At 35.1% G+C, this 23,221-nt stretch overlaps 2 protein-coding genes across 3 annotated transcripts; one reads left to right on the plus strand and one right to left on the minus strand.

The window, feature by feature from the left end:
- The first annotated feature begins 147 nt into the window (after nucleotides 1-147).
- On the plus strand, nucleotides 148-5,948 carry LOC128676855 (uncharacterized). 2 transcript variants are annotated; one of them, XM_053757254.2, is made up of 9 exons: nucleotides 148-861; nucleotides 1,389-1,568; nucleotides 1,857-2,053; nucleotides 2,334-2,467; nucleotides 2,866-2,993; nucleotides 3,701-3,944; nucleotides 4,347-4,482; nucleotides 4,877-4,961; nucleotides 5,391-5,948. In XM_053757254.2, exons 1-9 carry the CDS (start codon nucleotides 286-288, stop codon nucleotides 5,538-5,540), a joined length of 1,830 nt encoding a protein of 609 aa, XP_053613229.1. In that variant the 5' UTR covers nucleotides 148-285; the 3' UTR covers nucleotides 5,541-5,948. The 2 variants fall into 2 exon arrangements, with proteins under 2 accessions (XP_053613229.1, XP_053613230.1); XM_053757255.1 differs by lacking the exon at nucleotides 4,877-4,961 and having other exon boundaries at nucleotides 5,391-5,541.
- A 137-nt stretch (nucleotides 5,949-6,085) lies between these two features.
- On the minus strand, nucleotides 6,086-23,145 carry alph (alphabet). The gene is made up of 4 exons (XM_053757256.2): nucleotides 21,992-23,145; nucleotides 21,181-21,298; nucleotides 12,265-12,391; nucleotides 6,086-11,386 (listed from the first exon to the last, which is right to left on the minus strand). Exons 1-4 carry the CDS (start codon nucleotides 22,802-22,804, stop codon nucleotides 11,278-11,280), a joined length of 1,167 nt encoding a protein of 388 aa, XP_053613231.1. The 5' UTR covers nucleotides 22,805-23,145; the 3' UTR covers nucleotides 6,086-11,277.
- Between the last annotated feature and the right edge of the window lie 76 nt (nucleotides 23,146-23,221).

The raw sequence follows: 23,221 nt of genomic DNA on the forward strand, positions 1-23,221 counted from the left end.
GAAGCCCGCGAGGCGCGCGCTATGAAGGTCTATACTTCTCATATTATTGTCTATGGTAAAATAAAACCGGAAATGTCAAGGAACAGGATGTCACAATATTTTCGCGTCAAATTCAAATAAATCAAAAATAAAAAGGCGCTTACACTTAAAACTGAGCAAAACGAAGCGAAGTGAATTTTAACGCAAGATAATATTATAGAATTTAGATTATTGTGTATTCTTAACGTATGCAAGAATATATAAAAAGGTTGACTTTGAAATAAATTTGTGTGTGAAAACATCGCTATGGATGCAAAGGCGACCGAAATATATAAGGACTTTGCTCAACGTTTGAGAAGATTAACTTTATCAAATGTCTATATTATAGTAATTCCCGAAGATGTTACACAACAGTACAAAAAGTATGTACGTTTGCTCCTTGAAATCAAATTATCAGAAGACTGTTACAATGCATATTATGGCATTACAAAGAAAATTCTAAACAGTTTCGTAAGTTATTATACACATATGATGGATAGGTTTATTGTCGGAACTGACAAACATCTTAACATGCCTGACAAAAACGAAATAATATTTTTATTGGAACAAACTATGGGTATACATGTTGATCAACAAATCAATTTCGGTAAAGATTATTTGCCTGTTCAGTCTGCTGAAGAAAGACAGAATTACGATGACATAGAAAGTAAATTCGAAGATTTCAAGTTGCGGTTTGATGGTTTAAGGCAGAGAGTTGACAGATTGGATAAACAGGATAAAGTGGATGACTTCGCCAAGGAACATTTTCAATATGCGCTTGACAAAACAAGTGAAGTTTTTGATTTCGTTCATATTTATATCGCGATGTTGTTAATAGGCAGAGTAAGTATAACTTTATGAAATACTAGATGTTGCACGGGGCTTCGCTCCCGTGGTAATTTTGAGATAAATTATAGCTTATAGCAATCTTGGATAATGTACCTTTCTAATTTTGAAAGAATTTTTGAAATCGGTTCGGTAGTTTCGGAGATTACCTACCCGCTTTAATCACACAAACTCTCAAATGCTTACCTCTTTATAATAATACTAGATTTTAGTCTGAACTGTTACCTAACACTAAACTAAGACTACACATACACACTAATAAACCACTACTCGTTGAACTATCTAAAGCAAGTGGCGACCTTGCGGGTAGAGAAGTGAAACTACTTACTTAGTACTTATTTTACGGTATTCTACTAAATAACTGTTATTTTGAGAGTCTTCATGTCCCTGCTTACGGGGCTACTTTTGCTGGATACGAGGCTATTATTGTTGATGTTGAGATTCCGAAATACGGCAGGCCTATGAAGCACGGATACGGCAGGTCACTATCTTGAGAACTTATGCTCAATTAATTAATTTTGTAGGTAAAAGAGATCCGCATAAGTTTAGAAGAGATCTATTTACGCCTAAAAAACAATCTCCGTCAAATAGACGAGGATTGTGATCAAGCTATGAACACCCTTATGCACAATCTTTACGACCAAAACAAAGAACTAATGACAGTGTCTAGAATGTATAGGAAGAACTCGTCAGATATCGCTGAAGTAAGTATTTTGTTTAAACTGACGCACGTTTTTTTATCTAATAACCATAGTAGGAGGAGGTTGGTAGATTTTGGCTCAGGATTTTGGGGATTTTGTCTAAAATAATGACACCTAGAGACCGCCTATCGAAACGAATTCCCCAGCAATATGTGTGCTTTGTGGTCGTGGCGCAGACTCAGCCTTGTTTTCGGCTCACAATCATCATTTCACATAAGTACTTATATAATTCTGAATATTACAATGTATGTGGTATATTAAAAACTAACTATAATCAAATTCTTATTAAAGGTGACTCGAAGTATAGAAAAAACGCGAGAACAGTTGGATGTTTTCAAATACGAAGTGCCACAATCTAAACTGGTAGAAGAGGTGGGTTATTGGAAAATTAGACTTCGCGACTTTGAGGAAGTAGCCGAACTGATAAAGAAACTCCAGGCTGAACAAGTTGATGTGGAGAAGCAGAGAGCATTGTACAACTCTAGAAGGTAAGACACTAGCAAATTTACCGTGTTATTCATAAAAAAGATGAAGCATACTAAAGTATGTTTTGTTACTACCGCAATTCACACCGATTTTGGCATTGGTAGAACTCGTGTCTCGTCTCCTACCAGCCAGGGCTGGTAAAAGCTCTCCAGTGTAGTTATCATCAGGTCAATGGCAAGCCAGTTCTTGTTGAATGGCAATGTATTTGTATATGTTACCATACACTATGACATTTAATTACCTTCGGTATTAGGTTTAGTTTCACTACTCACTTTGTTTCAGATGTACAGAGTATCCGGGATCGAAGGCCTACTGCTGGAAGCAAATAGGCAAATCATTTGATGAGAGGAGTGCTCTCCTAAAAGATAAACTTATAGAGGCTGGAAAAGCCTTGCTTACTTTCTTTGCAATCAAAGGTACCTACAACAAATGTATCTTACTCTCCAAGCTTACACCTAAATGAAGTTTAACAGCGCCACTATCATAATCTAAATTACAGATTTATAGAAATACGTTCAGTAGATAATGAATGAATATGCAACATCCTCTAAGACATCCAAACCCTTGCAGATATTATCATAGTGTGACGTACGACAAGGTTGCCCCTCTTCCACACTGTAACTGTAGGTACATCTTACAGTCTATTCATAAAGACTGTATGACGTAATAGTATGAGCTTGGGCACCGGTCCATACACAGCTTGTTATGTATCTGAATCAAGTGAATAAAACTCATTTACGCATACTTAGGCTAATCTATAAACTAATAGGGAATTATAATAAAATGTGTTCTGTACTTATTCAACAATTGACAGGTGCTGATAGGATTTTCTACGAAAGTGATTTGGGTAAATATTTCGTCGATGAATTCGACCATCAGATATACGTGGAGGACTATGGGCTACGCCTTTACCATACTAATTGCAAAGGCGAATTCAAAGAGGTAAAATTATCCGAACTCCATTTTCTCCATTTCATACTTTAGTAACTTCACTAGTTACTAGAGAACATAATAAAATTAGATCGTGATCAAAAGTAATCTCTTGATCATTGTCAAATCAGTTAACAAGCCAGCAAGACTATCGTCAATCCCAGGTCGGGCTTTCCCGATAAATGTATGAAACAACCGAATTGTTATTCAGACTGTCATAATTTCGTTCAGTGAACGCGTATATATACATACTCGTGTGTGTGAGATAAGAAACAATGAAAGACGAGCAGGATTCGCACAATAATCACAGTGCGTATAATCAATTTGACGACCTCGGTGGCGAAGTGGTAAAGTGCTTGCCTCTGAACCGAGAGGTCCCGGGTTCGATCCCCGGTCGGGTCATGATGGAAAATGATCTTTTTCTGATTGGCCCGGGTCTTGGATGTTTATCTATATATGTATTTGTTATAAAATATAGTATCGTTGAGTTAGTATCCCGTAACACAAGTCTCGAACTTACTTTGGGGCTATCTTAATCTGTGTGATTTGTCCTAATATATTTATTTATATTTATTTGCGTTCGGCAACGTATGAGGTGGTTTGCACGAATTACACATCCTCCTAGTAACTGTGCGTTAACTGAATGTGAGCGGGGCAGTTTTCATGCGAGAGTTCGTTATAAATATAGTAATATTTATAATAATGTGATCATGATTTAGATACCGGACATTGCACAATATCGTTTCAATGAGTACGGTCGCTACATCTACGACGACAAGGGCGACAAAACTTATCAAGTTGCCGCATGTACTAGCCAGTACAAACTCGATGAAGACCAATTGCTGAAGAAAATCACCAAGGATTGTGGGCATAGCGAGGCTGTTAACAGGAAATGTAAGATGAGGATCAAGGATCCGAATGACGTGGAAGTGCTTCCTGATATTGGAGAAATTAATATCAAAAGTGTGTAAATGAAATTATGTTAAGTACTTACGTACGTACAAATTAGTGATGGCCGCGGTCTTAGAAACTGCTTTGCTCTGATGAAGAACATTTTACTCATAAGTGTAATTGTAAGTTGTAAAATATAGAAAACATGACGAGCCACGAGCCAGTGGGTGCTACATACAGAGTACACGACATGCGCAAGAGACAGCATACGTGGACGTTAGTAACGTTACGCGTTTTTATGTTTCGTGGTAGGCCTTCAAGCTGTTCGTTCGTAAGGAATATCTTTTTAGGTTTGTCACTCATGCGGAGCCAGTAGCATGTGATGAATAAATGTATATAGTTAATATATTTCAGAATACAATTTAAGAAGTCGTTATTGAAGAGCATATAATTTCAATTTGATGGTTATTCCAGAATCTTTGGATCCAGAAGTAGTGAAGTACCTATGGGACACTTTTGGCCATATTTTGCCTGACGCGTTGCGTGACTTGCTTCATGATCACAGCAAGAACCCCATACATCATCTAGCTCATCGATTACTCCATTACAAGTACGTATTCTTCAAGCTGGGTAAACTATTCAGATGATATTTAAATATTATGCGGAGATACCTATCTGGGAGATCTGCAAGGGCCATATTCCATAGGTCCTATGATCCCTTGGAAAGTAGCTGTTCCGATGCGCGCAGATCTGCCCGCGGATCTTATCTCGGATCATTCATTCCAAATTGAATCAAAATCGGCTCAGAGGTTTAGCTGTGACATACTTTTACGTTTATAATATTAGTATGGAAGTATGCATGGATTAGATGAACATCAAAGTAGACTAATTTCAATTTGTCTGCATATTTGTATTGCATTTGCCCTGCAATGGAACATAAATAGCTACTTAGGGATATAAGCTACTTAAAAATGGTATTGCAGAATTTTACCTACATATTACAGACACGAACAAACTCTTACGGAGTTAGAAAACAAGAAAAAAGAAGCCGAAGCTTACCGTGAAAATATATTCAAGGAACGCCGAGATGTAAGAATCCTAATTACAATACAATAACAATTTGTTCCGTTGTTACATGTTATTTATATATAACCACTTATCGACAAGGAATGGCGGTCTGGGGATGCAAGACCGGAAATGAATATTTATATGAACCGTGTGTTGTCTATGGCTATAGCATTTAAATAAAGAATTTCGCCGAGGTTGACTAAGAAATTGCATACTACCATCAAAGAATTTAGACTAAGTATCACGGTGAACTAGCGCTTAAATGTTCCATATATATCACGATTGCTCATAGCCTACTGCAAACTGTCGCGCACCCTTTCGTTGCACGAAATACAAAGTCCTTTCTAAACACATCGCAACTTTACGAATACGCATATATTGGCAGACCATACAACTTATTTCATACTAATGACATTTATTTATCCTACCTATGAATTGTTTTTTATTCAGAAAGCGGCAATGGAATCAGTAGCCTGGAAATCCAAGCAGGTGAAGCGTCGCAAGCCCGAGGAATCAGACAACTTGCTCGAGCGCATTATATACGACGAGAAAATGGCCGAAAAGGATTTTATCGAATCACTTAACTACTTCTATAGTTGAATCGGTTTATTTTTTATTGAAATATCTTTGTTTTTTTTAAATTTATTACAGCTTTTAGTTTTACTAAATTTGTCTAGTAAATTTTTGAAGGATTAAAATAATCTTTGAATTCTCGCACCGTAATGGATCGAGCAAACCTAATGTGCATGAAACATACGATCTATGCTCTTTGTGGTTCGATGTAAAGACTATGGGCCATGCCTCATTGCTCAATCACGCTCCGTCTCGTCAACATCCGTCGACGGGTTAACGCAGAATGTAGAAATTAAATGAAGTTTTGAACCAAGAAACGCGAGACTCGAATGCCATGTGTTTAGCAAATATGACGTAAACATCGGTTTTGAGTCTCGCGACTCTTGGCATTCGGTCAGCTATAACAATATCTGGTGCAAACCGAATACATATGCCTTAAAGAACATAATAAATTAAGTATAACAAAAACCTTATGCTTTCTTTATATTGTACACAACACAATCCATACTTAGCCAGATGCAGCAGTTCGATATTATGAAAACGTGAAACTTAGCAACAAAATAAAATAACCATTTGTTAAGGTACAGGTATTTATTGTTCAAGCGTCTACTAGATAATAACGAGACACACTCCAAAACACGCCGACTTGCGAACGATACAAATTATAATAAAAGTAACCTACAATATTCCACAGGGGAACAAAATTATTCCCATTCAAAACCCACTGCCATAAATATTTGGTTTAATTAAATTCGCAGAAAAACTTATGTCTAAACTAAATAACCAATATATAGCACAATAAAATGTGATACGGCAGAGAAATTTAAGAAAATACATAATAAAAAAAACTCTGTGACAATGGGTTGAGAAGGGAAATGTTGCGAAAAAATATCGACGGATACAAAAACTGAATTAAAAGCCAATGAATTCGGCTGTGAAGTGAAGCATCCACCAAATCGATATTTTCTCTAATATAACATACCGTAAAACGTATTTGGATACATTGTTTCAATAATTTGGGTTTGCAATATAACGCTTAAAACTGTTTATAAAAAAATGTTCTTATCATTGTATATTCAACCCCAATAGGCCTTTCAGTTTGGGTATGTAATTGTATCAATATTAGGCAAATTAAATCTCATTCTCGATGGTCTTTACGATAAGAATTGTTTGAATTTACAATGATAAAAAGCTGTAAAATCAAAGAGTATATTGTAGATATTGATAAAAAAAATATTTTGGATATGTTAGTATTGTATGGGGATTGTGTTTATATACCACAAATAATTTAACTATATTTTAGTCACAGTAATCGTGCGCATATTATATTTAACCGTAAAATGTTTATCAATGTTTAATATCTAGGTATGTAATTCCGAATATGAAGAAACTCGCTGTGATTTTATTTCTTTAAACACTAATGATCCGCTCAAACAGGTACAAAAGTATTTATCTCTTATTTACAAGAGAAATTATACGAAGAATATGTCATATTTTTGGTAACAAAGTGAGGGAAGGATCAAAACCATACGCAAGTAATATACTAACCAAATGGAAGTTGCAATTACAATGTAGGTGTTGAGGGCCCAATGACTATTTGGCAATGGTTTTGATTCTAACCTCTGATACAATGGAAAGATCTTCTACTACATACATGTATTGCAGGGCGCAAGTAACTCTACCTTACAGAGCTCAATATACCAAACGAGTTCTTGTATTAGTTTTCTAAGTACGAAGCAATTTCAAAGCAATTCCGAATTGAGAAAAAAAAAATTAATCATAGGTACAACCGACGCGTAACGAATTTAGGAAAGCAAAATTAAATCTAATAATCTACTTCAAAACACAAAAATGAAGTACACTATTTGCAAAAAAAATCCAATTCCCTTTCAAATAACTAGATAAAATTATAAAAACAATATTTTATAAGTCTGTAATTTTACAATGACTATTTAGTTGATATCATAGAAAATATGTACAAAAAAATACTATGCATATAAGAGAACTCTGTACTATATTTAGTAAATTTCTAGGCTTATTCACGTGGAATAAACGAATAAGATTATTCCATAGACTATCGCAAACTGGCCATATGAATCATAGACTATAAAATTTTGACGACACAAAACAAATACGTTGCGATACATAATATTTTATAGACAATTTTGTTTTATAATATGTAGGTATTACATTATTACGAGATTGACGACATAAATCTAGATCTGATAAAGTAAAAGTGTGCGAAGACAACCATCCAGCAAATTACAAGGGCCGCAAAGTAGGTATATAGAAAACTACAAAAAAAAATAATTTCCACCGACAACTGATAGAGAAAAAGAGACAACAACGACATCCCTATCTCCATATTAAAGACAAAACCAAATGAAAAGGTTTCACTGATAGACATTACACATACTGAAAAATCACAAAATAAAATACAAACAAATGAAATTACTCTGACTACAACAGACGTATGATGATGAAAAATTAAAAAATAAAACAACCACAAAGTAACGATTAAAACTATAATTTCAACTGAGACTACAGTAACGACATTGAGACAAATGACGACACTGACAAACCTAATTATAAATTTCACGGCAAAAGTGAGTTCAAAGTGGCACCATAAAAATGTTGTTCAGGGAATGCCAATGGGCTGTCAAATCATAACCTTGAGGTTAAAAATTACACTCGAATAAATAACATTGACGTTAGGTACGCTTATTTCTGAGACATATTTTAGGATACCAATTATACCATATCATGTACCTCAGTGGCACATAGAGGAAGTGTCATATTGATTACAAATGATTAATATACTGAAAAACTTCAAGCTACAAATATTGTGGTTGAAGAATGATGCGGTCAGAGCATCAGCTGTAGGTAGGTATATAGCCCAGCTAAACATAGTATAAATTAGGAGGATTATGAGGAATATTTCAACACATTAGGACAAAGATTTTTAGCCGGCGGTGCTACAATGCAAAACACACTTCCTGGGGGTCTCAAATTGCCACACCTAAAGGCCGCCAGTTATTGTCAGCAGCCAACAAACTGCGACTTGGCGTTTCCTCAAAAACTTACTGGCCTAGAAAAGGAAACCAGGTTTAGTTGACTTTTGCTTCGTAAATGGGATTAGCAGTAAGTACTTTCTTCATTTGCAAATCTAGCTCTGACTTGTCTTCTGATCACTCTTCTGATATGAAGAAAACATATATTTATGAAACGCCTTGCGCGCCTTGGAAAACAAGTGCGCAAAATGTATTGGCTAATCTACAGAAACAGCCAGCTCTCCATGGAAAGCAAGCTGTTATTACATAAATGTATTCATACAGTAGGTATCCATCTGTGGGGTACGGCGGCTAATTCAAATGTGGTAATCCCGCAAAGATTCCGATCAAAAATTATGAGAATGATAGTCCACGCACCATAGCACGACACTCCACGATATGAATACAAAAATAGCACTTGAAGTATCTCCAAGCACTTGCAGACTTAAAAAAAGAGTAGGCAACCCAGGATTTGCTCACAGGACAGCACGCCTCGCAAACATCCGCCAAGACAAAATTATTGCTGAATGTCATGAGACAGATTGTAATGTACAAAAAGGATAAAAATAAAACATTATTATACTCAAATCTCTATATTACACTATTACACATCTAATATTATGACATTTATGACGGCCAATGATAACACGATAAATTATAATTTATTATCTAAACTACAAAAAAAAGTGAATGGACCAACAGAAACGAACCCGTTTACTTTTATACAAATGTTATTGATGATCGCTAAATGTTAGTCTCTACAAGGATATAATGAGATTAAAATTTGTGCCACACATAAACATTACGATTTGGTTTGAACGGAAAAATCTGCGGATCCAATGAGAATATACTAGTATTTTTTAAGTTGATGACTTGTATGAAGGACTTGTAGGATGTTGCCAAGCCACGTTGTCTAAACTACAGTAATTTTTGTCTTTGCGATGAACTGTGAAGCTAGAACTGGCAACTGCGATAACTTAAAACGATGACAATATACTGACAGAGACAGATGTCATTGACCATTTTCCCGCCTCTAATTGGAACAGACTAACGCAACATTCATTCTACAATCATGAAATGTTCGCGACCTTTTGATAACGTTAACGCTGTGTAGCGTACCATAGACACACTATATCACATCTATAGTAAGTTTCGTAGCGTATTTTTATACAAAGCCTGCGTAAGTCGAATAAACCACAATCAACATATAAGGGTGAAATCATCAAACAAAATCACACCTACAACTTATAGCTTTCGAGACTATTTTTATGTACAAAAAATAGAGACAGTGTTGCTATCTTTAATAAATAAAGTAAAGCAAGTGAAGACTCGCTAGATTTGTATTGCGAATATGTATTCGTCTGAGTTAAACACAATCGTACACATTTACAAAGTGGTATCTGACCAAATGAAAGATTTTGTTATATAGAAATGTTCGAACGTTTATTTTTCAAATCTATTAGATTTATATTAAACAACTGAACCAAACACAATTAATTTTGTTCTAAATTTCAATCTATAGAATTTCGCAATTCACAACACAATTTTATCCTAAATCTGTCTATATGTGGTATATATATATACTACAAATTTTGACACTTATTGTTAGCTAAATGACTCGTCATTAAGTTAGGTCGAAAAATAAAAATGTGGCAACGGAAACGGAAGTCATACACCTCAATACTTGCATCATATTTCAAGATGGAACAATCAAAGTACAAAATTGCCATACAGAGTTCTGCGGTAAGCATTAAATGTTTACTAAATAGGCATGGAACAGCTATTTGAAAGGTTTTTTTGTGAATAAATCAAAAACACATTTAAATAACACAAGAATTTATATATTTTTTATTAAAGTGAAATATAAAAGTGACATGATCAAATGAAATTTGAAAGCTTCTAAATCTCACACTGTATAACAATCCCAAGATATATTAAATTGCTCATAAAATAAGAAAATAATATAAGACGCGATTGAGATGTATGCACTATGTAGCGATGTGCCACTCAAAACATTGTAGTGGAAATTTTGCCAGAAACATTTCTAAGTTTGACATGAAAACATTGCTATGGAAACAACAAAAATATACCCTAAGTCGCTAAGAATTATTTCATACACTTCCATGGAAATTTCGTTGATGGTAAATGTTGCCTTTGCTGAAAATATTTGCTAACGTTGTCACGGATTTGTCTCAGCAACATCAACTGTTCTGATGTGGTAAGATGCGTTCAAATCTCGTGATATCTATCGTGATATCTGTCTAGACATTACATATAGAGACAATGACGGCACGATAATGCGTCCGCTGCGTTACGCGTATTTACGAATAGTATACAGTCCGTCTCTCTCACACATATTTCGTGCGACCGGAATGGTCCATCGCCCATCACAGACAGAGATATCAGACTCCCACCACTGCCCACATTAGTTGCAAAGACATATCTGAAGTTTTCGAAAAGTTCTATACATATCCGGAATCAACAAATAAATACGACTCCAATCAAGTATATTATTCGAAAATAACGTCAGACGCATATTTGAAACTAACGGGGCCAGAATATTTAAATATGGTAAAACAAACATGAAACTCGAAACCTCCACGGAAGTCACGCATCGCTACAAATTACCAGGTAATTTCGCTCCTTGTACCATCAACTATCATCCCTCGGCAATGCTGGCCACCATTGTTGGTGTTGGCGCTGGCCGAGGTTGGCTAGTTGGCGCCGAACGCGTCGGCCAGCTCGGCCTGGCAGTCGAACGTGTCCGAGCTGTCCGCGTGCTCAGGATAGTACTCCCTGTATATTTTGTCCAGTAGTGCTTGTCTGGAAAGGAAAACAAACTTGTTAGATCACAAGTCCAAGCCACCTCACAGATGTTTATTACTCTGTGGCACAATGTGGCAATTCAGTTATTGTGTAACATATAAGTTTTTTTTAACTAATTAAAATTAAAAATATGAACAAAGTACACTCGGGTAAATTAACAATAATTGGTTGAAAGATGGACGTAAACATGAACAAGTAAATATAAGAAAAAAATTTGATGATAACATATTTTTTTATTTTCTAACCTTAAAAATCCCAACTAATATTTGAAATGCGATAGTAAGTTTGTTACCTCTTCACGCATTATATACTGGACCGATTGTTATGAAAATTGGTACACGGGTAGAAAATAACCTACCTGGAACACATAGGGTACTTTTATCCCGAAATTCCCACGGGAGCTGTATAAAAAGACATATCTTCTGCCATGGTATGGACCCCCCATTGTTAAAATGAGTTTCTTTTTGCATCTTTTCTCAGAAATGCTTGCTACGAAATGCTAGTAGTTTGTAGATTCAGAGAGTTTTAAAGGCCTTATTTCTGTATAAATGCTCTGACTTAGAGGATCTCTCTCTATATATATGGTCGTCCAAATCAAAAGGGACCTTATGGCGGCTGGCACTTATTCTTGCCGTTGTCGTCTTGTGGTCTTTATTGCCGTTGTTCGAATACAAAACAACGGCAATAATGGCGTAAGTGCCGGACGCCGGGAAGCACGGAGTCAGCGTAAAAAATACCTTAATATTAAGAAGATTCGGCTGTTATTTTACAACCACCCAGTCCACCCTCCTTTGGAGTGCTTTGGACATCCGCGGGAGGATATTGAGTGGTCCTAATCTAGGGCGGAAGCGCACACATGAAATAACAACACTAACTTGGCAGCCAGGCCACCGCCCGGCGGCAGGCCCGGGATGTTCTCCTGCAGCAGCTGCTTCAGCACGCCGGAGAAGTGGCTCGAGGAATCCTCGCGCTCCTCCGTGTCGGCGCTCTTCTCGATCAACGCTGGAATCAAACCAAATTAATTAAATTGATAAACATACACGGACAAATCACACAGATTGTGTTAGCCGCAAAGTAAGTTCGAGACTTGTGTTATGGGTTACTCACTCAACGATGCTATATTCTATAACATATACAGATACCTATAGACAAACATCCAACATCCAGGTCAATCTGAAAAAGATCATTTTCCATGTTGCCCTGACCGGGGATCGGACCCGGGACCTCCAGTGTAGCAGTCCGGCGTGATGACCATTAGGCCACGGAGGTCGTCAAAAACTTAGTTACAAGTTCATTATTTACTAATAGGTAATAAAAAAATTAAAGTGTGTTAAGTTTGTATGTAGGGAAAAAGGTTATAAACTGAAGTTTGTTCTCTTAGGTGATATGCAAACAACTTCCCAATATTTAATCTAAACTCCAGCAATAGGCGAAAAAAGTCCACTATCCAGCTAAACGAGCAACTCTTCGCTCTGTCCTACCCGTAAGGGACGAAGACGTGAGACTGTTGCTTCATGTCAATCAGGCTTTGTAAAAGATTGCAATAGTTCGTAGCAAAAAAGACAAATAAATCAAACTTGTTCATAAAATAGTCGTGGGAACAATCACCTCTCCAATTCCGGCATAACACCCTCGTGAGTGGTGAAAAGAGGTGCCATTCACGAGAAATTTCACCCACCATTTATAGAAACTCAACCTTGACGCCACGTCACGCTATGTGACCACAGACTAATAACGTCCAAATAGACAACGAAAATAATTTACTAACTTTAACAATTAGTAACCCCGGGATCTGGGGCCAACTCCATCTGTGTGATATGTCCTCACATATTTATTTATTTTATTTAACAAAGGCAAGAAAGCGGGGAAGAAATTAGGGGAGGCTTTTGCCCAGCAGTGGGACATAAACAGCTAGAAAAAAAAACAATGACAAACCTTAGCTAATCTGATATATTGGCCGAAATGAGAAAAGAAATATGACATACCTACAACAGTCCCTACAAAGTAATATGCATGAATAAACAAAATGGTGGTAATCCAGCGCCTCTCAGCGGACACTCGCCTGTGAACCTAAAGGTTCGAATCCTACGCGTCTACTAATCTGACTGATGTATGGTAATTATCATCAATAACACTTTCTTCCGCTGAAGGAAAACGTGAGTCGTCTCGTGAGTCACTATAGTTAGTTTTAATCAACTAGTCTAGTGTGAACAACTTTATTCTATTTTGGCATTGTATTACTAAAAAGTGTTGTGTTCGTGTTTCATTCCTCATAATGACCCCGCACTCGTAAGGAGTACTTTGAAAATGTATATGAATGACAGTCGTAACTACAATTTTCTATTGGAATCCAAAGAAATTTATTTCCAAACGCCAATTCTCTATTAGGTGACGAAACAATACGCCCGTCAAGTAGAGCGGAGCAGATTCTTTATACATGAACGAGCATCGAATGCCGACAAGACAACAATAAAGACAATAATTTTCCTATCAATATGAGCGATTCGCGAAACAAAAGATAATTACAACAAAAGAGAATTGTTTTCATACTACATTTATTATGTAAAAGATGACGCCTGCTATTTCTGGCAAGATAATTCCACTCTTCCTACATACTATTACTCCGAATTCTACATACATTGCTGGTTTCCCCCAGCGCTGATACAAAGCTCTCATACGAACTACTCAATGTACATTAATTCATGTCCATATCGAAGAAAAATCGGAAAAAAATTGCGTAACATCCCATTTCCAACTAATATTATAAAGGTCGAAATATGTTTGTTAACTTCTTCAGTCTCAAACGACTGGGCCAATTTTTATGAAATTTGTATTGAGGTAGCTTATATCCTGAATTAACACATACTTTTTATCAAGAAAATACGCGATTACCGTAGGATTTGGTCGAAGTCTGATAGTCATCGACGCTTTATAAACTAGATGGCGCTACTGTGCATAAAACTATAACGAATGATAAACAGCGGGTTACCGCGGCGAACAGCTAGTATACATATATTACGTAAAAAATAATTTATCTGTAAACTATAAGCTTTTGAAAATATGAATTAAAAAATTACAGGTTTTGACCTGACCTCGCAAGCAAGACAGATATCACGTATGAAGTCGCCATTGAGCCGTTCGTGCCCATTGATTTACAGTTATAACCTTTATTGATAAGTAGATTAGTGTCACAAATAAACCACAGTACGGAAGGGAAACACTTTAAAAATAACCGATTAATCCGAATCCATGTTTGGTATTGTCTTTTTCCTTTTCACATCTTCATCTTTTCGAGTGTGTTATTGCTACATATATATAGTTATACACCGGTGTCATGGTGTGATTTTATTCAAGGGGCCTAAAGGCATCTGACTTAAATTGGGGTCGGCCAACCTCATTCTAAATTCGCCAGGTCAGTCGAGCTTAGATTGTTATTATCAAACCACAACAATACAATGTTGGCTCTCCTCCTACTGACTGATTTCGTTTAGCATTCTTCAGAAATTAATTTCTGGTCAGAAATAAGTTTTGAAAAATATCCATTTCATATACAAATTTCAGTTGTCTTACTATTAGATAGCCGTTATCATTGATTTTTAAGTTCAAGGAAATACCTTTTACAAAAGACCAGGTGTTCCCGCTCAGTATACACACATTATTTCGACCTGGACAACTCAAATTTATCATACCCTGCTGTCATTTCTGTGCTAGTATAATGTGATATTACTGTCGACCCGACATTGCAGACATACGATTCATATCACTATCTACTTTTATAAGGTTACGTGTCAAAATATATCGATTTATTATTCTTGCTTATTATTTAATAAGAACGGTGTGAGAGTTGTTCCAATAAGATTTTGGAAGTCGATTTAATTTGATTTTAGTCTATTGAAATCGATTTAATATTTGATCACTGAACAGCATGTTAATCTACCTATTTTTTGCTTATGATCTCATAGAAATTGATAAAAGAATGTAAACAATTAAGGGAAACCTTTTTTCGTCGAAGATTCGAATTTGAGAGTACAATTTGGTTGAGGATATGAGGACTAACTATATGTGGGAAAAGGATTTTATAATTTCAAAGTTTGATAGCCATACATTTATCATAAATTGAGGAAACTATCTGATCTGAGTTTTTTCCTCAGCCTTTGAGCGTCTGTGCCCCGGGTCCGGTTTCTTACTTTTTCGTCTCCACTTCGCACGAAGAAGACGTTAGGAAAACTATATTTACAAGTTAATTTTATGGAGCATTCGGAACTCATTAATTAGTAAAGTGATAAAACTACAACAGCAAAGCCAACTCAACATTATAATTTATCAGACATACTTGAGATTTATGTCATTCATACTCCATATTCATGCACATGTCATATAATCGAGTAATAGATAAGAAACAAGATTACTACTGCTGTAGTGTATGCATATATAAGGCTTCCCTTCTTATATTAACATCTAGCAGCAAACACCACGCACTGACGCGCCTTACATCGCACTGAAAGCACGTTCATTGCTTTAACCCTTCAAATATTAAAAATATATAAATTTTAAATATAGAATGGAATAGGTTGCGGAGGGCCAGGACTAAAGCAATGAAACTAGCTGTTCGTTTTTAAATAATTTAATGAAAAACAATTAACAGTCCACATTTTGGGATATAAAAATTACATAGTGTAAAATTCGATTTCGAAGACTAATTTAGGGAATGATTATATTAATATATTAATGGTTAAAAGTTAAATATCACAAATGTTAGATTCCGTTTATCAGGTGTTAGTATAGGAATAGAAGAAATATTTAAATTTAACAAATATATAGGTAGTATATAGTATTAATTTACATGTAAGTACATAGTAATAAGTACTATTTCCGAACAAAAAGCAGAAATTTGAATGTAACTATCAAACAAAATAAATCAACATTAAAATTTATCTACTTACAACTATTTGGAACATGAATTTAAGCATGCTAAATAATAATTTGTACTCAAAAATAAATAAAAATATCTAATAAACAATAACAACAAAACTACAAAATACTACTCAAAATGGTAACATTTCGAATGATATCTTTGATGATATCAAAACTAGACAGTTATAACAACTACGATAAAAGAAAGTTTATTTGTAAATTCATTTTTTTTTATAGCCTATAGGTGTAGTAGCCCAGTTTTGTATTTAAAATTAAATAGACTAGACTATAATGGTTTTTAATTTAACAATATCTACTAATATTGTGTTATATTAAAGAGAGAATTTGGCAAGCCATTTTAGGCACTCATTTTGGTGTGATATAATTACTTATTTTAAAATATCGTTGATTTTAAGTACCTAATTTTTATGTGTGTTAAAAAGGTAATGACCGGTTTAAAAATACTTTTTTTTATATTCCAACTATGTAAGATCAAAAGTTCAAAAATTGAAAAAATTACTATTTAAATTGACATAAGGATATAAGAAAGGATATTTTTTAAAATTATTTATACATGGCATTTTTATCACAATGCCAATTAAATATAGACCATAGTCGATACATGATACATAATGCATACGTGCATTGAATAACAAATCTATTTTCGACCTTCACGAGCGTTAGCAACAATGTTCATTCATTTCCGTATGAAATATATGATAGATTGTTGAAATATGCATCGCATTCTAGCAATATAAATGCGAAGCATAATATTTTATACGAACGTTTTTGTTGATAAGTTATAAAGGCAAAAAATGTATCATACAGTGAGGTCAAACAGATGGGAGACAAGAAACTTATTACATTAATAATGTTCTTAAAATTGAATTAAAATGTAAATTAGACAGGAAATGGACATGACATGTCTGGCACTTTTAGTCCATAAATCATTATGAAATCATATATCAAAATTTCATGTTCAATTGAATTTACTAAAATGTATGATCGGTCAAATAAAATTTGCTCCGAAATTTCTTAACTCAGCAGAAGATCAGCGTCATGGCTCTTCGTCATGGCAGAAACTGAGTGGTACCCTTTTGTAGCATATTTAATGTACCTTTGTAATATTAACATTTTGTTCATTTCCTGTGATGTATATTGGTATGTTATGATTAAATGTATTTCTATTTAAGATAATTCATCATGAACCATATGAATGTCCCTATAGATCGATTTCCTCATCCATATCCATCCATAAGGAGGTTAGAATGGGCCATGCATGACCCACCACGCGGTCCTTGTGCTAATTAATATGTATAATTTAACAAATACGTATGACGGAGAATTTACAAATGCTTATATTGAGGATGTTTCTATACAATAAAATGATTGCGAGTATTTTGTTTTCATTTTAATTTGACTTTTATTATTTATTTTATTTATAACTCGCATATGGATTGAAATCTGAAATAAATAATTATTATTTTAGGATATTTTCCACGTCATTTTGTATAGTCATCGAATGACTCATTCGTTGTTTATAGAGGTGATTTCATAGATTATTTCAAAGTTTACGTTCAGTGCGAAACTAAAGTAAAATTGACAAGATTATGAGAAATAGATAAACTATATTTTATCGATAATGTTTGAAGCCAATTATTGGTAACAAGACGTTGTATCGTTATCTAATAGACGATCCACGTTTTGTTTACAATGATTCATAATTGATTGGAGTTGTTACTATGGGGAATACCCTTTATGTAAACAAGTAGAACATAAAAGACCACAGACACGAGGCATAATTGTCATTTCTTGGTAATTTTATTGCAAAGTAAAGTTAGTTAAATCAAACTTTACTTTGTTATGCTAGTACTTAAGATTTTGGTGTAATTTTAGCTTGTAATTTCATATACTGAGTAAACCACAATATAACATGTATTAAAACAATAGTTTTAAAACTTGTTCTTCATGAATCATTCCTTGCAACCAGCGGTAACAATTTTAACTAAATTAAAATTTGTTTATGTCAATAATTTATAAATATTTTTTTTTTGAATAAAATATGTATTTTAATAACAGCGCATATAAAGGTTTTTCCCTATTATTTTATTGTACAGTTTGTAGGCAGTGTAAATATTTAGTAGAATGAAGTACAAAATTAGAGTTAAGTGTTTAACTGTCTACCCATCTGGTATCTCATTATTTTGTTCACATGTCGATAAATCCTGTTGTTATTTTCAAGTTTAACCTGGTTTACCACAAGGTTTCAATGCACCTTTGATGATTGGCTTGTATTATAATAGATGTGAGGCTTAAGGACAGTTAAAGCTCTCAGAAGACGCATCGAAGCTTCAAGATGTGGAATTATAAACGCATGCTCTCTATAATCTAAATCGAAAAAAATACTAATGCCAAAGTTATTCAACGAATTATGCACATAAATGCACGCTCGTGCCTAATGTGAAACGGCGGAAAGTCTCATATCTGGACCATTTTTTTACGTTGACCATCTTTAGTTTCGCTCGTGAGCATACGACGTCCACGATTAAACGCACTAAACCAGTAACACAGTGGTCTTCGATGGTGCTTGATCTCCAAAAGTCAAACTTAGTTGATCGATGAACTGCTGTTGAGTTAAACATGTCGAAAATCATAATAAATCACCGCACGAATTTTGTCGCGTTAAATCCATTGTGATAATGTCACGCAATTTTTAAAATCGCGCCACACAATGAAAACATTTGACTGTAGGATGAAACAACATTCTACAGCCAAAGAGTTCCATTTTTAAATGTAATTTAGTATTGGCCAGTTCTTGATTCTTAAATAGCAGCCCTTCTATACGGCGAAGATTCGTATAATATCCTATGAAAATGTATCCCAATAAACCGTATAAAAAACCTAAATTGTTTAAAACGCACGGAAATGAATATTCCAGGAAATATTCTTGCAAATTCCCGAGAATTTTTAATGAGAACATCTCTTGGAAATCTGCGGGAATTCTCAAGAGAGGAAATTATGAGAATAGATAATTTCTCAGAGGCACATCGCTAATTGTAACACATGCAGTTTTCTGGACTATGGCTCCAAGATTCTACACCTGCGTACCAATTTTTTTTTAGGTAGACTTTGGTGTTCGTACTAAATGCCAATATTGATGTTGGAGCTCCTAATCCGACTCAAATACAAAATATAAAAATAACAGAAGTAAGATAATGCTCTATGAAACTGGTATACTATATCAATGAATGGTCTCAGATTGGGAGGAATAATAATGTCTATCTGGACTAACTTCACTTTGCACTTTTCCTTTTATTTATAAAAAATAAATGACTTGTTTATCACTAATGAGTACTTCTTATATGATTTTTTTTCAAACACACCTTTTTCATTAAAATTAATGAAAATAATATTCGTCGTCGCCATTCCATATTTTACATCCAAGTCTCAAATGAGACCTTGAAAATGTGTACTGTTTGTTTAGGCAGATGTTCAAAATATATATGGCAATATAAATTACACAAAGTAAATATATATTGTTTTGCGTATTAGGAAAATTGCCCGATTTATCTAAATCCTTAAATATTATAAAAAATCTTTCTGTATCTTTAAGGCTGAAAATTTAAATCTAAGAGAAATATTATAAATTAATTTTTAGAACTAATCATATAGGCTACCTAAGTCCTGAATAAATAAAAATAAATCTTTATCACTTTAACAAAATAGTCACAAAGATATTATTATTAAAAATACTAAATACAGGTCAACAGGTTATCAACAGAGAAGTCACTTCTCCCTTCAGAATGTTTTCCTAAAGAGATCGAAACTATTACTTTGATTTCTCTGTGGATAACATGTATTTTATCGTGTGACTATATGTGTTTTCAATCACAATATTGTTAAAAAGACCTGCAGTACATATTTTTTCAAAATAATCCCTTCTTTCACATTTATTTATTTATTTTTTTTTATTTAAATTTTATTAACCAATATGATACAAAGGGCTTAATGCTAAAGCAATCGCTGCCAGTCAACCTTCGGGAATAACACACATTGTACTGGAACTTTCAGCAACCTTGTCTCGTAATAACTAAATGGATTACCAGATAGGTATATCACAGCCTAGTTATGTTAGTATATGGCTTTTAATGTTGTAGATTCACTATTATAAAAACTATAATTCTCTTAAAGTAATATTTTTATTATGTCCTTTTCCCCAGGACTTCTACTTCTACAATGTTTACTTGTAATATATTTATTGATAGTACTTGTGTTGCTTATTATTATTATATAATTAATGATTTTATGTACATTAGATTATTATTAAATAAACTTGAGTTTAGTCTGGGTTTGTCAATTTAGTATTCATTTGTATATTTATGTAAATATTTTAGGTAGTTATGTAATTTGCATTCAATATGAAAAAAGAAATCTATACTGGATGGCAGTATAAAGACCATTGTTACAAAAAAATATTATCCCACTAGTTTTGATGCTGTTCTTTGCTATTTTATATTTGTTTATCATTGCGTTCTCTCGTACTATGCCGATTCATCGTACGTGCTCTTAGGCATGGCAACCTTGCTAATTTTTTTTTTTTTTCTATTTTCGTCTTATATTTCATCATTGAATGAGGTATAGTATCCTTACTATACCTCAAATTTCAAGGATAATTCACACTAACACCCTGTATAAGTAGTTTAAAATATCTGGTCTTCAGTTAGTTTTATGTAAATACCATTGGTTTCGAATTGTCTATACTCTAGCATCATTCACCACATTCCTACCCGAATCTACTATATGTTTCTGTCTGTTGATCCGTGTCAGTCTGTCCCTATGCTTGTAAGAGCAGGCATGCAGTAGTGAGTGATAGCAACCTGTGAGCCTCTGTCGCAGCGTCTCGTCGAGCTCTCGGTCGGCACGCTGGGCCTCGGCACTGGGCTTGGGGGCTGCCGGGAACACCACCAGTACGATGCTCATGTTATCTTTGCTACCCTGTAAATTTTGAATGGTTAGGCTTTTAAGACTCACATTAAATAACCGTTGAAAATTTACTTTATTTTTGTACTGTGAACTACCTAATAATGCAATGTTGAAATTTCTGCATTGTTGTGTAAAGGCTAATTTACACCAGAAAGAGAATACTTATTCTATAACTACTCTTATGATCCACCAATGCCTGACCACTGCTTACAGCCATTGCTTGGACAACCAGAGTAGATAGAATGAGGATTTACTTGTTTGGTGTGAATGTACCTTAATGAATGGGCTAGTGTGGAAATTTTTGTTTGACTGATATTTATAATACATCAATGGTTTTCACAGTAGAATAACTCAAAAAAGCTTCGGTGTTACATACCATATTTCAATGATCAAGAGATTTAAATAAATATAAAGAATATTATACCCTAATATGATACTTTGTTCATAATAAGATTATGAAATGTTGACACATCTGACACAAAAGTACAATATTTCTTTGTGCCATAACACAGATTATGTAAACACTGTCCAATGTTCTCTGGTATACATCCCAGCTTAATGTAGTTGTATTTAATTGAATATTGATGCTATTATACTTTCTTCATTTAATAATTTTTTTCCGAGCATGCAATATAAGATTACAGTGCTAGTTTTATATAATTACTGTTATATATGAAAGTTACAAAAACAAAGTGTAGCACATACCTTGTATAGACAGGTGTCAATGACTTGATTGGTTATAGCCACTAGGTCATCCGTAAGTTGCAGAAGCGAGTGCACATATGCACACAGTGCTTCATTACTCATTACATCCCACACCCCATCGCAGGCCAGCACCAGAAACTCATCCTCTGTCTCACATCGCTCGTGTACAGAAACTTCAGGCTCTGGTGACACCAGTTGCTCACATGGACCGCGATCCTGCACTTTCTTGTACTCATAATCTCCCAACGCCCGCGACACGGCTAAGCTTCCATTTACACGCTGGATCATTACTGACCCTCCTGCCTGCACAATGCGCGACTTCTCCGACGGCAGCTCAGGCTTGTGGTCCCGAGTAGCGAAAATTGGCACGCCATTCCTTGCTAAAACTGCGCGGGAATCGCCACAATTAGCTATATATATCTGTTTCGGCGACACGAAAGCGCAGACCGCCGTCGACCCAGACTTTTCTTTTCCGTTCGACAGTTCAGGCAGCTCTCGCATCTTTTTGTCCAAATCTAGGAAACCGGCACGGATAGCCTCCGCTATCTCCTCGCGCCGAAACTCGTCCGTTTGCAAGATACATTCCAGGAGGTTTTCCGCACAATGTGCTGACACCCGCGCGCCCGCGTGCCCGTCGAACACAGCGAAATAAGACCAGTCCGATAATGTGCCATTTAAAGTTAGCTGCGCGTGGTGCGCATCCTCCATCTCCACTCGCCAACCCTGCATCGACGCCACGCCATAGCGAAGACCATTCCCTTCTCCGTTCTCGTTGTATTTCTTAGTTTCTGGCTTATTTAAAAAGGCCCCCATACTGAGTCCTCAATATTCAATCCGCTAATCGCACATAGTTTCCACACCATCAGGCAGTCGAACCAACTTCGCAACCGATATCATAAAAGGGAAGCAAAAGCATCATTGGAAGTACGATACGATCTCACGGATGGATCACGTCACTGTTACACTACACTGGATAAGACGATGCCTGGTTCCAACCTAGGACTGTATTGTTTCAGCTGCTTTTGCGTAGGTAATTAATTAGGAACGCGATGCTGTTGCGTAGACCTTGATGACAAATCGTGCTCTTTTGGAATCGTAAAACGAAAAAGCAACTCAAAAGAATGAATGGCGGCCATAAATAGTATTGTCTATGGTTTGTTTTTTTAAATTTTGACAAAAATTGTCTACGGATTTTATATGTTCCAAATATGGCACCTTACACACTAGATG

The sequence above is a fragment of the Plodia interpunctella genome, chromosome 17, assembly GCF_027563975.2.
Source record: "Plodia interpunctella isolate USDA-ARS_2022_Savannah chromosome 17, ilPloInte3.2, whole genome shotgun sequence".
Lineage (NCBI taxonomy): Eukaryota > Metazoa > Arthropoda > Insecta > Lepidoptera > Pyralidae > Plodia > Plodia interpunctella.